Here is a 16,786-nt window from a genome sequence, read left to right as displayed (position 1 = left end):
TTGCTTAAGTATAGGAGGAAAAGGGCAAAAAAAAAAAAAAAAAAAACCCTGCAGAGCTGAGTTTCTTGCAAGGGAACCTCCAAAAGCTTAACCTGGGGCAAGAACTGGGGCCAGTGGCAGTAGAGAAGGGGCACCTGCCAATCGTTTCCTGCAGCAAGTAAAATCTATAGCACGACCACAACAGCCCCAACAATAAGGCAGCCAGAGGGGTCTAAGAGCAGAGCCCCTGACAAGAACCTCCCAAGAGGCTCCCCTAACAGGCCTCTGCCTGTCCTTCAAACTTGGAGTCTCAAGAGTCCATTTTCTTGATGCTCAGCAACTGCCAGAAATAACTCTTCTGCGTCAGAGCACCTGGATGAAAATATTTCAGGTGGGTTCTGCTTGTGCCAGTCAAAGGCGTATGATGAAGCAACACCGCTGTCACTCAAGGACTGACTGCCCTCTTCAGACAGAAAAGTGGCAGCACTTGTCCCGCCCAGCAGCCTTGTTTCAATCAATTCGCCAACTCCCTTCCGTGCTCGCAGAGGGGTGAACAGAAAGCAATGGCAGAGTTCACATTTGTAAATAAATATCAATCAGAATGTATACAGCCAAAACTGTGTTGGGTACCATCAGTGATTCTGACATTACTTAAAACATTTCTGGAAAGTCTATGCAAAACCAGTTTTAAGTGTCACAAGAAATACACAGCTCCTTTTATCCTCTTACCGCAAATGGATCTCAAATGGTATAACGCAGCTTAAGCAGCCTCCCCATTCAACAGTTTGGTTTCAAAAGACCCCAAATCCAGTTTGCCTTGACAGGAAGAATGGCCTACAACTCTTCACCCTTGCCCTGGACGTTTACCTGTCCTGCTCAACCACACTCTAATGATGTGCCAATATTGACAACAGCTATCATGTACTCATGTGTCAGCATACCCCTTCACAACAGTCCTGCAGAATAGGTACAATTATTCCCATCTCAAAATAAGGGAACAGGTTGTGCTGTTAAAGAACCTGCTAGAAGCACACAGTCAATGTCTAAACCAAAATTAAAACCTTCACCTTTATCATTCTAGTGACTGTGCTCACTCTTCCAGACACGCGCCAATCACCTGACTCATGCATCCTAGCCTCTCAGGATCTTCTCTAATTCTCTGACTGATCACTGATGATCAATGGGCTGAACACCAACAACTTGCAGACTGGGTAACTGACCATATGCCCTCAAGGCTTTTTCTCCAGGTAATCTTCCCAACCCAGGGATCGAACCCAGGTCTTCCACACTGCAGGCAGATTCTTTACCAGCTGAGCCACTAGGGAAGTCCAAGAATACTGGAGTGGATAGCCTATTCCTTCTCCAGCGGATCAAACCGGGGTCTCCTGCATTGCAGGTGGATTCTTTACCAACTGAGCTATCAGGGACCCTTTCCTAAAGAAGATGTCAAAAAATATTTTGAGGACTGGTGGCCTCAGTGAAGTCAGTCCATGACCTACTAAAGTTGCCTACTCTGAAGAAGGCAATAATATCTCAAGCACATAGAAGCCCTGATGTGTTAAATAAATAATTTCTTAAAAGCAATTATAGTCCTTCATGGATCCATCTCCTAAGCCTTCCAAGAAAAAATGGAGCAGTGCATGGAGCAGTGACGGTAATAGGAGACAAGCCTTACTCCACCTTCAGAATCACATTTCAAAGAGGAAGCTGTGTGGTGAGATTGATTTGGTGAGGGTATGGATGTGCGGGGACCTGTCTTGGAGGCCCAAATGCTCTTCTTATAATGAGATGATCCAACTGAGTGTGGGTGGGGCTGGCGTAAGTGCTAATAGGGTACACTCTGCTCCAAGAACAAGTCACCCCGCCTTCAACAGGTGGCTACAGACATCTGTGCGGAGCTGTGAGAGTGTCTCCTCTCACAACTGTAGACCTGACAGTTGACAAGCCCATCCTGAATGTGACAGACCATATTATGCTGTTACTCACTAGGATAAGCTGAGGTTTTGTCACTCAATTCTGCAGGTTGAGCTGCTGTATGTGACACTATAATCTTAAGGGATAAATGTCATTGTATTGCCATGGAGTAGGTCCTGAAAAATAGCTGTCACTAGAGACAAGTTTTGAAATAAATATATGATGGAGAATATGCCAATCTAAGCCCTTAGAGGAATTATTACATAGGGGTGCATGCCAAATTTATCTATCTTACCTTATCAGGATTATAAAAGATCTTTCACTGACACAAATATTTCATGCTACACCAAGTTAAGCCATTTTCTATGTAATCTATTTTTCCTTCAAAACTTTCCCATGAGCAATTATGTTTACCTGAAGCAAGTTAGAAAATGTAAGCTGCCATACTAGCTGTATCTCAGTACTTTCATTCTAGGACACAGTCAAAGCAGAAAGAATTGAAGTGTCATGTTTCTGCTTCCAGGAAAACTGAATACAATGAAATCCAAAAATGTCTGAAGGGGACTGAGAAGCTGTGAAGGTAGACAGTGCTCCAAACAAAATAAAGTTATTTTCCTGGTCAAAAACAAACAAACAAACAAACAACCAAATCCCTATTTGTCCCTCTCTCCCTCCTACCAGCCTTTCACAAGCAGAGCTTCCTGCAGGATAGGGGGCAGAGGAAGAACTAGCAATGAGAAGAGCTGGGATACTGAAGACTGCACCTCAGATTCTAATCCTCCAACCATCACAACAAGGGCTGCTGAGAAGAGCTATAAGCCCTGGCTTCAGCATGAGTTTAGTCTGGTCTGTGACTAAACCAGCTCAGAAGCAAATGACTTTAGGACTTGACTCAATATCATTCAATATTATTTCCATGATCCACTGTTTACTTTCTTTCCTCTGCCCACTTCCTTTTGGCTCTGTTTTTTGTAATCTTATTTGCTTCTCCATCAGTGTTTTCATTGGCTATACCATATTTAAAATTCTATGTATTCGGCCTTGAGCCTTCAAAAACTACAACATAATCCTAAACGAACAGAAGGCAAACAACAATAACAACTTATTTTAGCATGAGAGTATGGGAGCTATATGTAGCAACTGCTGCATACTGCTGGCCTGTTCTGATGTGATGGGAATGAGCTGTGCAAATGTGTATATCTGAATATCTATACACTCCACACATAGGCCTTTTCTGCAGTTCATCACTCATTACCAGGTTGAAGATTCTGAAGGTCTTTCCATTCTGCTCTGTGAACCAGTGAAAAACCTTTTAGTGTTACAATTTGGTCCCTCCCCCTACCTCAAATCCTCAAAACAGTGTTCTTTAAATAACTGTATTATAAAAACAGATTCAACTATTTTCCCTCATCTTTCCTGCATATAGGGCAAAAATCAGCCATTTTGTTCATCTCAATTTTAAAAAATTATTTTGTACATGTCAGAAATTGGGTGTTAATGGTTCTCACATTCATTCCCACTTGTTGCTATGACATAGTCTATCCTTCCAATCCAGCAGAAGAAAAATAGTCTCGTTACCCTACTTTTCTGAAGCATTCAGAAGGTTTCGAGACAAGAATAAAACTCCTCGAGAATTAAAATAATTGCTTTGTATATTCCTGCTTCTGCCTTTCCAATTAAGCAGAGAAATCCTGGAGAGGCCTTATAAACATTGGAAGACTTGTCTGATCAGTGGAAACAAGGGAAAATTCGCAGTAAGAGTATGTGTCTATAATTTCTCAGGTGAAGTGGAAGGTAAGATTATGTAAGAGCCAGAGGATGTACCTTCACTGCAGTGTGACCCTGCAGATCTCATGTAGTTTATTCTCTAATGCCAGGTGCCCCATGTACTCCACTCAGAGTCCCAGCGTCATACTGAGGAAATGCAAAATGGATACTGATCCACAATGAACACAAGTGGCTAGGCAGATCTATCAGCCAGAAGAGAACAGCAATATTCTAGGGCTGACATCTTGATCCAGGCCCATGGAGGCCAACAACATGGCAGAGAAGCAGCAAAACCAGCTAGGACTAGATCAGAGAGGGAACTGAGGCACTGTGCCACAAAGCACAAAGAGTTGTATATGTGGAACGGATAAATGTCAAAGTCACCAGAGAAGTAGAAACTCCTGTAGGAGGTATCTGACTGTAGAAGAAGCCAGCTGAGTATACATACAACGCTGAGAAAAAAGGACTCAGGAGAATGACTGCAAAGGCACATGGAGATGAGGCCAGGTGGAGAGCCTAGCACAGAAATGCTGCTCAAGTATGATGGGGATGGAAGACCTAAAGCTTTGGCTCTCTTAACTACAGAAAGCCCATGTGCAGCAACAAAGACTCGGCACAACTGAAAAAAAAAAAAAAAGAATGGAAAACTGATGACTGGATAAACAAAATGAACTATATCCATACAATAAAATATTATTGGCCATAAGAAGAAAAGAAGTGCTGGTACATGCTACAACTGGGATGAACCTTAAAAAGCATTATGCTAAGTGAATTGTTCCATTTATACGAAATATCCAGAACAGGTGAATCTAGAGATAGAAAGCCGGAGAAGGCAATGGCAAGCCACTCCAGTACTCTTGCCTGGAAAATCCCATGGATGGAGGAGCCTGGTAGGCTGCAGTACGTGGGGTCGCTAAGGGTCGGACACGACTGAGCGACTTCACTTTCACTTTTCACTTCACACATTGGAGAAGGAAATGGCAACCCACTCCAGTGTTCTTGCCTGGAGAATCCCAGGGATGGGGGAGCCTGGTGGGCTGCCGTCTATGGGGTCACACAGAGTCGGACACGACTGAAGTGACTTAGCAGCAGCAGCAGCAGCATGCTAATTTAAAATAAATGATTAAATAATAAAACGGGGCTTACATAGTATCAAACCGTTTAAAAGAAGAATGAAAATTTCAGCCAGATAGTTGGCCTAACAGTTCTAAAAGGGTGCTTGAGAATGTATTTGCTAAATTGTTCACTCTTCATATGGGTATTTTCAGCTCACTGCAGGCAAAGCCTACATTTAGCTGTTTTTAAGCCCAGTGTTAGCTTACTTCCATGGGCACCTTTATATTTATCTTGGTCTCAGGGATTCTCTAATTGAAATTCTCTGTGGTTCTACAAAGGCAAAAGATGGAGGATTTTCTGCCTTTGGCAATGATAGGAGGTTTTTGCCTGTAGGATGCATGCTGGCTCTCATGATGGAGTATACCTCAAATGAGTCAAGCTTGCTAATTTGAAGATTTCTTTGTGAAATCCTGGAAGCCAATATTTATTTCCAGCCAAGATGGGGAGGAGGTAGAGGGAGGAGGAGGTGAGAAGACAAATGATGCTTAGGTGGTACTCCCTGAGACTAGATGTATGAAAACGTTCTTTTCTTGCATAGTTTGATTAATTTTATTCAGAAGAGATAAAAACTGAAAGGATGTGAGATACGGCTCTATTTAGAGAGACAGTGACTTGTTTGACTTTTTAAAAGTTGAGAAATAGGTAGATCCACAGTAGGAGGGTATAAATAGTTATGATAACCCAGCTGATATGGATTTTTAACTCAATATTTCATTTTAATCGTGTGTCTCCACTGACAAGTCATTCTTTTTCAGGATCCTTGATTTTCATTAATTTTCTTGATTAAAAGTAAAATATTTTCAAAGCAACACAAAGCCAACCTATAAAGAAAACAAAGTCACAACCCATTTGACAATATGAAGTGGCAACTGTTACTTAACACTAAATGAGAAATTCAATGAAAAGCCTCAGATAGGGGATGTAACTATAAGTGATACATGCAGCGCAAGGCTACTCTTTATAAATGGTGCAAAGAGAGAGCACACATATGCTCAGGCTACAGAACTTCATATTATTAAATGTATATTCCTGAGTAATCTGGTAAAAACCTAGCTTAAGACTATTTCCTGCTCCCATCATTGCATTGCATGCTATGCATGCTAAGTTGCTTCAGTTGTGTCCGACTCTGTGCAACCCCATAGACGGCAGCCCACCAGGTTCCTCTGTCCCTGGGATTCTCCAGACAAGAATACTGGAGTGGGTTGCCATTTCCTTCTCCAATCATTGCATTAGGTCAGTGATTAAAGTACAGGTTAATGATAAGCCAAGGTTGCCAACCACGGAAGAAGCACTTCCTGGATTACATTACCCGTATTCTGTCTACAAATAACATTTGACTTCCTTCCTCCCTCCCACCTTCTTTCTCTTCCTTCCGTCATTTTCTGCATCATATATATTAATAATAAAAGTTGCTTTGAAAAAAATAGGTTTTGCAGAAGTGACAAATAAGAGCTTGAAATAATGGCTTTCTTCCATAATATAATATTTATTATTTTGTTCAATATCCTAAGATATTAAAAGCTGGCAAATTAAAGTTTTTGTTTAGCAGAGCTATTTTAATGGTGCAAAAGTGCCCTTAGTTAACTGGACTCATTCAAAGTTAGCAGGCTTTGGATTCCACCATTTGATAGAAAAGGATTTTCTCAGTTTCAGGACAACATCCTTCATGAAAGTATATCGAACATAAATAGTTCACATGAGTAAAATTCAATTTTTAAAAATCCCACTAATTCAAAAAACATAGGACTGCCTAAGAAGAAACTCTTTTGAATTAACTAAAACTGAATCATCTGATATGTCAGAAGATATATCCAGTGTGGTGACATTTGCTCTAAATGATCACAACAAGGAGGAAACAAATATTAGTGCTTGATACGTAGTAGGTACTCAAATATTTGTTAAATGAGTAAATGAATGATTACAATAGTAAATAAGTATAAACTAAAATTTGCTTTTTAATAAAAAAAAACATGGTTATGCTGCTCAAAACAAATTAAAAATTGTTCGTTTTTCACCATGTTAATATACCAGTGAGTAAGTTATTGGGATGGTTTCTCATCAAGTTTACGCAAGAACCACATATTGAACCTGTGGGAATTTTCTTTTTGAAATATGATATCATTTATACCTGTTTTAATGGAGAAGGAAATGGCAACCCACTGCAGTATTCGTGCCTGGAGAATTCCATGGACAATGAGCCTGGCGGGCTACAGTCCATGGGGTCGCACAGAGTTGGACACAACTAAGCAACTAAACAGCATACCTGTTTTAAAGCATCTGCTTTTTATAAAGCCAAATACCAACTGCTTCTCTTTGATAATTTAAATGAATATGCCACAACAGTTGGATACAGTTTCATGATTCTACTCAGTACCTGATAGAACTTTTAGGGTGATAAATATACACCCCATTCTCATTGTTCCAGGTCAGTACAAAGCTTAGTTGAGAAACAAGCTGTTTTTAGGCCTATGTTCTACTTTGCCTGAGGAAGAGGAGGGGTGGTGGGGGAAGGTAGAAAGAAGAGAACTAGCACGAACTGAGCTTCCAGTATGTGCCTGCCTGCTAGGGGCTTTATCTCACCTGCTAGTTGCAACAATATTGGGAGACACCCCTTCCTTACAGAAGAGGATCTTGACTCTAGGTGAAGTGACTCACCCAAGGCCACACCGAGTCAGTAGCAGAGCTGAGATAAAAACCCAAGTTCATCTGGCTCCAAAGCATTCCTCTGTCCATGGCATTACAGTGCTAATTAATTCCATTTAGCATCATGATTAATTATCCTATGTCTGGATATTGGGTTCTGCTAGAATGTAAAGGTCCTCAAAGCAAGTAACTTGCCTGTCATCTTGTTCATCTTCATAACCCTAGCACCCACCTTGATGCCTAATGCATAGTATCTCAAAACATAACCATAAACATAAATCTCAAAACATAAATGTTGAAGGTATGGATGAATGAATGGATAAGGAAATAAAACACACAGACTGTCAGAACTAGTGGTGCTTTAATCCAACCACCTCAGTTCTTGCCTCAAGTCACTTGTCCTGGGTTAAACAACTGGTCACTGAAAGATTCAGAACTTGCATCCAGGTCTCTTCTGTGCTCCCCTCTACAACATGCTACCCCTTGCACAAACATTTTTGAAAGCATGTTCATCAACCCCATTATGGAGTTTCCTAAGCATTTTACCCTCCTGACTTAATTCTTTAATTGCCAGCCATTTTTTATACATACAAAGCAATAGCGGTCAGGAATATCACTAGCCCACTAGAATGAAGGCTCCTTGAGGACAGGAAAGTTTGCCTGTTCTGTTTACTTCTACATGAGAGGTACTTAGAAAATGCTCAGTAAATATTTTCTGGAAAAGAATATATATTATTTCCTTTCCAGTGATAAGCAAATTCTTCAGAGGTGACAAATGTTAGTACAGATAATACTAAGAAACACTCAAAGAATCAAACATTTCAATAAAAATGATGTGAAATGGTACTCCTCCTTCCCTCCCCTTTCTTCTTTTCTCCATCTTCATCTATAACACAGGGGGAGATGATGCAATTTCATAGGATTGACATAAGGATAAAGAGAGTTAACACATACAAGCACTTAGCATGGTGCTTGATATGTAGTTAATTCTCATAAATAACAGCCATTAGTACAAATATGATTTCTTTAAATCAATCAATCAATAAGGGCCCACATAATGAGAAGGTGGAAGAAGACAAAGACCCACAGAAAAAAGACTTGCCTTATGCTTACAATTTGTAAAATGTTCCTGAATCCATAGTTCTCTGTGCACTTCAAAGTTTGTAAGTTCTATGAGGGCTGTAAGTCATAGACAGCATGTGCCATGTCATAGATGTTCATGTGTATGTTTTTTTCTATTATTTTTCTCATGAAATTAATGGATAGAAGACATAGCTAAGCCTGAGATGAGCATATGATGAGTATTTCTCATATACTGCTATATTTAACATTCAAAAAAAGATTACCTCTCCACGAGTTCTTGTCCATTCCAGCAAAGAGTGTCATTTTCAGCCACAGGGCTATGGCTGCAGATGTAGCCAGGCAAAGCATTATAGAAGTTGATGAAAGATTTTAACTTCTGAATTAGTTCCCTGAAAGAAAAACAAAACATCTGTGCATAAGACGCAAGTAAACTCAGTATGAGGAAAGTTTAATTTCCTTATCAGCATGACAGAAAGGCTCTGCCAGGCTGATTAGAGCAATAAATGATTTTAAAAGACATTCTTGGCTACAAGGTCACAATTTAGTTTTTTTTTTTAAATCAATAAAATGATATTAGAAAAAAACAGTTGCCTGCCATATAAGGTGCTATTCCTACCAGAAGGATGATTTAATTCTAATATCCATTTTCTAACACGTTCAGCTTCCATTTTTCATTCAGATGCTGTTACCTACATTCTCAAAGGTGCTGATTACAAGGCACATTGGAGCACTACATATCTTTGGCTTCTGAGTGTAATTGAGTGCATTGATTGTAATTTTCAATGCTATTACCCTAGAGATGGCCCCTTTCCATATAGACTCTGGCTATTAGTTGCAGATCAGAATCGCAGGGTGCTCAGAGCAGTATAAGCTCTATGAAATTCTCCTGACAATGTCATCAGAGAAACTCACATCTGCTAGAGGAGGAAGGTTTCTTTGTTCTTTGTTTGTATATTGTGGTTCCTAAAAGGGGGTTGGGAGGGCTCCTAGTATATTTTATTATATATTTGCTCTGGCTTTCATGTTATACGAGTGTGTGTGAGAGAGACAGAAAGAGAGAGAACACATATTATATATGCAAATATGTATAAACACACACCCATAAATACCCTGCAAAATTTCTGGCCTATTATCTTCTTTCAGATGTACATGAACACACAAAATAAGATACTATAGACTGGAGGGAAGTGTATATGCTTATAAAGAAATACTAAAATATCTATGCAATAGATGTCCAGTAGTAAACAAACCAAAATAAAATACTATTTTCTAAAGCAATATTTCTAGTATCAATAGAAAGGAAGTTAAAGAGTACTTCCTGTATATCCAAGTTTATCTTAAGTCTCCACTAAGTGTTTAGAGTCTCACCAGGGAATTTCCTGGCAGTGGAGTAATTATTCAATATTGTCTCCAGGCTAAGAATGGACTGACCTGATGTATAGGCCTCTGGAGGAGCCAGAGGCCTGAATCTCATTTGGACACTGGTGAGAGCCCAGAAATGCCTTCTGGGGGTTGATCTCAGATTTGGCTAAAAGAGGAAGACTGGTGGAAATTATTTTCTTGCATTTAATGCCATTTTCCATTTTATTACCATAAGACGACTCATTTCAACTAATGATTCAGAGGAAGAGAGAGAGAACGTGTGCTTCCAATACTTGGCACATCTTCAGAAAGGCTCGAGTCACAGTAAAGCCAGGGTGATGGACAGAACAACTGGGGAAGGGTTATTGAGACATATATAACTTCTGATACCCCAACAGTTACTTCCTGTTACGCTCAAACTCTCTCATAGCCTACTCCTGGTGGCTGTGCTTCGTCAATCTCCAAAGTGAAGAGGCTCAGTATAGGGCTCTGAACATAAAAGTCAACATTATAGTTTCTCACAGAGGAAAAAGATGGGTTCAATTAACGCTAATAGGGGAGATGCTCCGTTTTACAAGGTAATAATACGGTTCCCAAGAGTGGAAATTGAAAGACTAAAGGCTGATGCCAAGCAATTCCCCTCCTTACATGAGGAAATGGAATATGGCTATTAGTCTATGAGAAGTGATGGCCCTCCCTTTAATGAAAGTTTCCCTTAGGCCTCCTCCTACCTCCAAATTCTCTCTCACTAACATAGTGCTGGCAAGAAAAATTGAACTCATAGCAAAGCCTTCCAATTTGACTTCTCTAGAAGTTAAAAAAAAAAAAAACAGCATAACACTCTGAACTGCTTCCAGCCTCCCAACTCTTGGAGTCTTTTTCTTGGCTGATCATTGACACACTGGAGCAGATTCAGAGAGGGTCTATCTAAGTGTTGAGGGGACGAAGGGCTGTGATAAACCTAAGACCTCTCACTTTAGTATGGAAAGATATTACTTGGTTGGGTCAAGATAAAAGTCTAAGAAAGCCACAAGGAATGTAAATAATGTCTGGCTCATTAAAATTGTAGAACTTAGGGAATCTCTCTGACACTTGAACAAGGTAAGCTGGGGAAATAAAAGATCATCTTACTTCACAGAGTACTCAATACCTCTGTAGGACATACACGATGGACCTAAGAGATTGTATTTGTAAAACTTGTTCTTGAATTAGTTAGTTTGAATTTAGAACACAGTATCATCTAGGAGCTATGATATAATGATGATTGGGTTCTCAGGACAGCCCCTTAAAACCCATTAGGAATAGTAGCTAAGAGAACTGATTTTGGAGTCTAACTCATATGAGTTTCGAGTGCCAATTAATCCCTCACTTACTTAGCAGGAAAACCTTATTACACAGACTAAACGTCTCTGAGGCTTAGTTTCTTTATTTTAAAATGAAGCAAATGATAGGTTGCTGGGATGATTAAATGAGACAATGCATGTAAAGTGTTGAGCATAGTACCTGGCACAGAATAATACCCCACAATGTTAGCCATTTGGCAATGTATTTCCATTATTATGAGCCTGTAGAATATAAATATATAATCTATATAAATATATATTATATTCCAGATAAACTTATGTATGCAAGATAATTAAGTTTTTTCAAGTTCCAGATAACTTTATATGCACAAGATAAATAATATTTCATCTGTTAAAGTGGGTATTTAAAAGTACAACCATGTTCTCTCCCTAAATATTTTTCCTGTTACTCTTTTTCAGAGACTTGCTAGCTATTGGACTGGGTAAATCATTGGACTAATCTGGAATAGCAGTTTGGATGGTCTTTACTTGGTAGGAAAGTGGTGGTGGCCTTCACAAGGATTCGTGTCTAAGAATCTGATGTTGAGTCTTAAAAGGTAGGTTAATCATCAGGTGGGATACCAAGGGGGGAAGGGAGGAGGGAAGGGATGGATTGGGAGATTAGGGTTGGCATATATACACTACTATGAATAAAATATGTAACTGATGAGAATCGACTATATAGCACAGGGAACTTTACTCAATACTCTGTGTAATGGCCTACATGGGAAGAGAATCTAAAAATGAGGGGATATATGTATATGAATAACTGATTCGCTTTGCTATACAGCAGAAACTAAGAACAATGTAAAGCAGCTATATGCCGATTTAAAGAAAGAATTGACGTTCAAAAACAATTTAAAAAATTTTCTTAAATAAAAAGGTAGGTTAATCCTCAGGGAAATGTAAATCAAAACCACAGTAGATACCACTTCACTAGGATGACTATAATAAAAAAAGACAGGAAGTGAAGAAACTGGAACTCCCACACATTGTTGGTGGGAATGCAAAATAGTGCAACCACTGTGGAAAATAGTTTGGTGGTTCTTCACAAAGTTAAGCATAGAGTTCCCACATGACCCAGCAATTCCACTACTGTAACAGGTATATACACAAAATAATCAAAAGCAAGCACTCCTAATAAGTACCTGTACACACCTGCTCATAGCAATACTATTAACAACAGCAAAAGGCAGAACAAGACAGATGTGCGTCAACTGATAAATGGAAAAACACATATTCTATATGATGGAATATTATTTGGTCTTAAAATGAAAAAAGTATTCTGTAACAGAGGTGTACCTTGAGAACATTATGCTAAGTGAAAGAAACCAGTCATGAAAGACCACATAATATATGATTCCATTAATGTGAAATGTCCAGAATAGGCAAATGTAGAGAGACCTAAGGAAGATCAGTGGTGGCTTTGGGCTGGGACAGATGAGGGTTGGGGAACGACAGCTAAAGGGTATGGGATTTCTTCTGAAGGTGATGAAAATGTTCTAAAATTGATTGTGGTGAGGGTTGTACAACTCTGTGAATATAGTAAAAACGGCTGAATTATATACTTTAAAAGGATGAATTGTGTGGTGTGTGGATTATATTTCAATAAAGCTGTTATTGAGATATAACTCCAGAAAAGCTACAAGGTGAAATATGTCTTAGAGAAAGAGAGGGCTTGTCTATGAGAGAGAGATACTCCTTGAAATAGTGGAAAGAGACAATCAGGAGAGCTGGGAAAGAGCCAGTTTGGACAGACTTGAAAAAAAGATAAGGGTGAGGCGTGAGAAAAGAAATTTGTAAGAGCTGCAAAGAGTGGTTAAAATCTATTTCTTCCATCTTAGAAAATGAAGTCTGCTGCCTTTTTCTCATTATAAAAGAAATATATGTTCACTATTGAGAATTTATAGAATATAGAAGTGCAGAAAGGAAAAAAACACCCTCTTATTTAGTCCTACCAGCCAGAGATAATCACTGCTAATATTATAGAACACAGAAATGTACAAGGGAAAAAAAAATCTCTTACTTATGGTCCTACCAGCCAGAGATAATCACTGTTAATATTTGGATATATTTCCTTTCTAGACTTTCCTCTCCAGAAAAGTTTTACTTTTATTTCTCTAAAACCTATTCATGCTAGACTATCTACTGAGTTCTTTTTGGTTCTCAGTGTATATTACCCCCATCAGAATCCACCGAGAATCCAAAGTGGGTTTGGTATACAAAGAACATCAAAATAATGAAATAAATGCTTGCTCTCAAGTAACTCCCAGGACCTGTGGGATGAGGCAGTAGCTGTTCAATGAGAACAAGGAGCAGGGCTCTAGCACATCTAGAAAACTGGCCAATACCTCTGAGTCCCCACATACAGTGTTTCGGTGCAGGCCAGGCCTTCATGCAAAACCTTCCAAAAGACTGAGAAAATAAATCTTGGTTTCCAAAAACTTTGATTTTTTTAAAAGAAAGCCAGATGTTATATTTTTTTAGGATAGAAGACTTTCTAAACTGATGGAGAGTTGATGACACCACAGCCCCCAAAGTAGTACAGTAGGACAGAAGCAGTTTACTGCCTATCGGGTTTACTGGGCATCTATTTCTCCTCTTCTTTGTCACTCCTTCCTACACTTGTTCTGGCATGGGAACTAAGTATATTTTACTTTTATCTTTTCTTAAATAACTTTCTGTCTCCCTGCTTATACGAGTAAGTTTAGAAGGAGATGAGTTGAATATTTTATTTCTTTAAAGAACGATACCTAAAACTAAACTGACATATGAATTACCCATGTATGACTCAGTTCAGATTCCTTTTCTTTGTGCTAGCAACACATGACAGACAACAAAAAAATCTCCACTCATGAAATAAGGCAGTCTGCTCAACTGAATTGTCTCTGGTTAAAAAAAATAAAAAAGTTTGAACAATTAGTTGCCTGGAATGGAAACAACAATTTAATTGAAGGGAATGTTCTTTGATTCCAATTCCACTTTATTCTAATCATACATGTCAAACATATCATTTGACATATAAATAGTGGAGCCGTAAGCTCTCGCTTGGGACAAACCCAATGCTTGTTCACAGCAGTCTACTCAGGAAAAAGAGTCTCTTCAGTATGTGGAACTAAAGGAGAGGGCCCCTTTGCATGCACGAACTATTTTGAAATATCGCAGCTGGGCACACGTGATCTTCCCTGGGGTCTCCCACCATCCTCAAGAGGAGCGTCCCCTTCTTGGGTTGTGGGGGAGGGGATTCCCTTGGCTTTCTTGCAACGATTTGCTTGGGCCAGGCATCAAAGCAGCACTGCAAACCACTGCAAGTAAAAACAGCCTTTCATCCCCAACTGCAGATCTTGAACTTTTCTCCTTTATCATTAAGGATTTTTTCTAATATAAAATAATATGAGCTCAAAAAAACTGAAAACACAAAAAAGCATGTAGACTAAAATAATTATCATTGGAATGATGCAGAATCGTGCTTAATTCTGCTGCAGAGACCCTTTCACAGTCTGACCCTAAACTATCATTTTCTACCATTCCAAAGACTACCCCAGACTTTTTCTCATACTATTCCCTTTGCCTGGAATACACTCCTTTCCTTCTTTCATTTGTAGAAATTTCTGTTCTTCCTTCAAGGCCCACCTTAAGAGTTACCTTTTCACAAGAGAGCTGCTGACTTTCCCATCTAGGATGCTGCCATTCTTTTGTACATAGCTCTGTTTTGGTACTCACCCATCAATGTACCAAAATTATGTGTCTCCCTAACTAGGCTAGGAGCTCCTCCTATTTATCAGAGCCTAATCCTTACACCAACATAGATGGTGTTGACAAATGTTGAAAGCAGCAGAGTTCTATTTAGGGCAGAATGACTTGTACCAGACCTGAAACTCATTGATTCATTCAGGATATGTTTTGTTGTTTTGTTCAGAGGGTGGAAGGCACCACTGAGCTTACAAAGCTGCCTGGCCAAACCAGAACAGCAATCTGAGAGGCAGGGAGTAAACATTGATTTTGGACCAGGGAGCTGAGATCAGCTTTTGTTCTTTCCTTTCTAGGTCACTTACTAGTGTCACCTAATCCATTGCCCCTTTAGACCAAGTCAGAGAGGAAAGGGAGGAGGGGGAGTGCAGGACGAGGAAGGCTGGAATACACAGATGTAATTTCATGAGGGTAGAGGGACAATGTGACTTTCTCACAGGTTAGCAGTTGGGCCAGAAGCTTGGTATATAGATGTTGAATGGACTATATTCAACCATAGATTTTGTGTTTGGAAAAGGGAAAGATAGTGCTCATGTCATAAAATACCAAACTTTGGGGGGATATGCAAATGACAAGGTAAGCAGTATTATAGGGGAAGTAGTGAAAGAGACATTCAATAGAGCAAAGGAGGGACAGGCTGACATCTGAGATGTGCTGAAAATATTCGGGTTGGAAAGCACTGTGAAAATATCATTTCTTCTATTCTGATTGTCCTACTTGTACATCTTGTCTTATCCTCACTGGATGAAATCTGATGACAGATATTTTCAATATTTGTATGTGCAAGGATTGCTGTGTCCCATACTTAGACCACCAGTTGAGTTATCAAATCACCTTTAAATTGAACTAAGCAATTTCTAAGATTAGTTGTGAATTGCAAACTACCCAGTTGGGGGCAGACAAAACAAACAGATGATTTCTGAATGCTACCAAAGGAATCCTGCATTTCTTTGTGTGTTTTTATTTTAATAAGGCAATGGAGCTTTTCAACTCATAATCAGATTCAGACAGCTTGCTTACAACCGCCACAAACTGAAAGCTACAATAGGGTTCCTTTCCAATTATCAGATTTTCAACCACAGAGGACGGCCCTGGAGCATGGGTATGAGGGGTGCTGGAAGCACATATATTTTTTGGACAGTGTGAAATGCTGTGCAGAACATACAGAGAAATTTACAAAGGTACTACCACTCTGCCCAAAGAAGCCCTCTTAATATCATCAGATTGCAGGGGGCAGTGCATTTAGCAAGAGAGCATCTTAACCTTCAATTCTCCACTCTCCCTAAGAGGGTTTACAATGCCTATTTGAAAGAGTTAAATGAAATCAGACACTCTCCTGTTGTTTTGTTTTCTTATTCCAGCAGAGAAGTCAGAAATAAGGGCTCCTTCTCAGTTTTGCTTCAGTTTGCAAAAAAGATGAGAAGCATTATGAGGTGGGCTCATGTTTCCAACACCCAAGGAGTCCTACCTGACTGCAACTTACTCAAGTCTACAGGCTTTGTCATTTTTCTCACTACCCTTTCTTTTCTTTGGGGGTTAGCAACAAATTAAAAAATGAGTCTGAACAAAGTGTCAGATCTGGATGCTCAGCCAGGAACTCATTTACCAATTTTTTTCTTTTTCCTGGAGGAATCAACACCCATAGAGCTCTCCCCAATAAGGCAAAAGGGAATAGATCTCACAGAGCCCAAGGTAGAAGGCAGCAGGATCTTAATAAACCTCCTATTTACTTATAAGTGTGTTTAGGTTGACAGGGTAAACTCAAAATGTGACTGGAATAGTGTGCTATTTTTTTTTTTAATTTAAATCTCTGCTGCCCTCTTTTATTT

At 39.3% G+C, this 16,786-nt stretch overlaps 1 protein-coding gene across 1 annotated transcript in view; it reads right to left on the bottom strand.

Annotated features, from left to right (window-relative positions):
- GPC3 (glypican 3) overlaps positions 1 to 16,786 on the bottom strand; it is a 459,253-nt gene that overhangs the window by 138,586 nt on the left and 303,881 nt on the right. The window contains exon 5 of the mRNA XM_055438683.2: positions 8,766 to 8,891. Coding sequence (XP_055294658.1) covers positions 8,766 to 8,891 — 126 coding nt within the window. The remainder of the gene's footprint in view (positions 1 to 8,765; positions 8,892 to 16,786) is intronic.

This window comes from Moschus berezovskii, chromosome X (assembly GCF_049115385.1).
Source record: "Moschus berezovskii isolate FMDL1 chromosome X, NW_MosBer_1.0, whole genome shotgun sequence".
Taxonomy (NCBI): Eukaryota; Metazoa; Chordata; class Mammalia; order Artiodactyla; family Moschidae; genus Moschus; species Moschus berezovskii.
The sequence above is the reverse complement of the archived record's forward strand: the minus strand, read 5'-3'. Positions and strand labels throughout refer to the sequence as shown.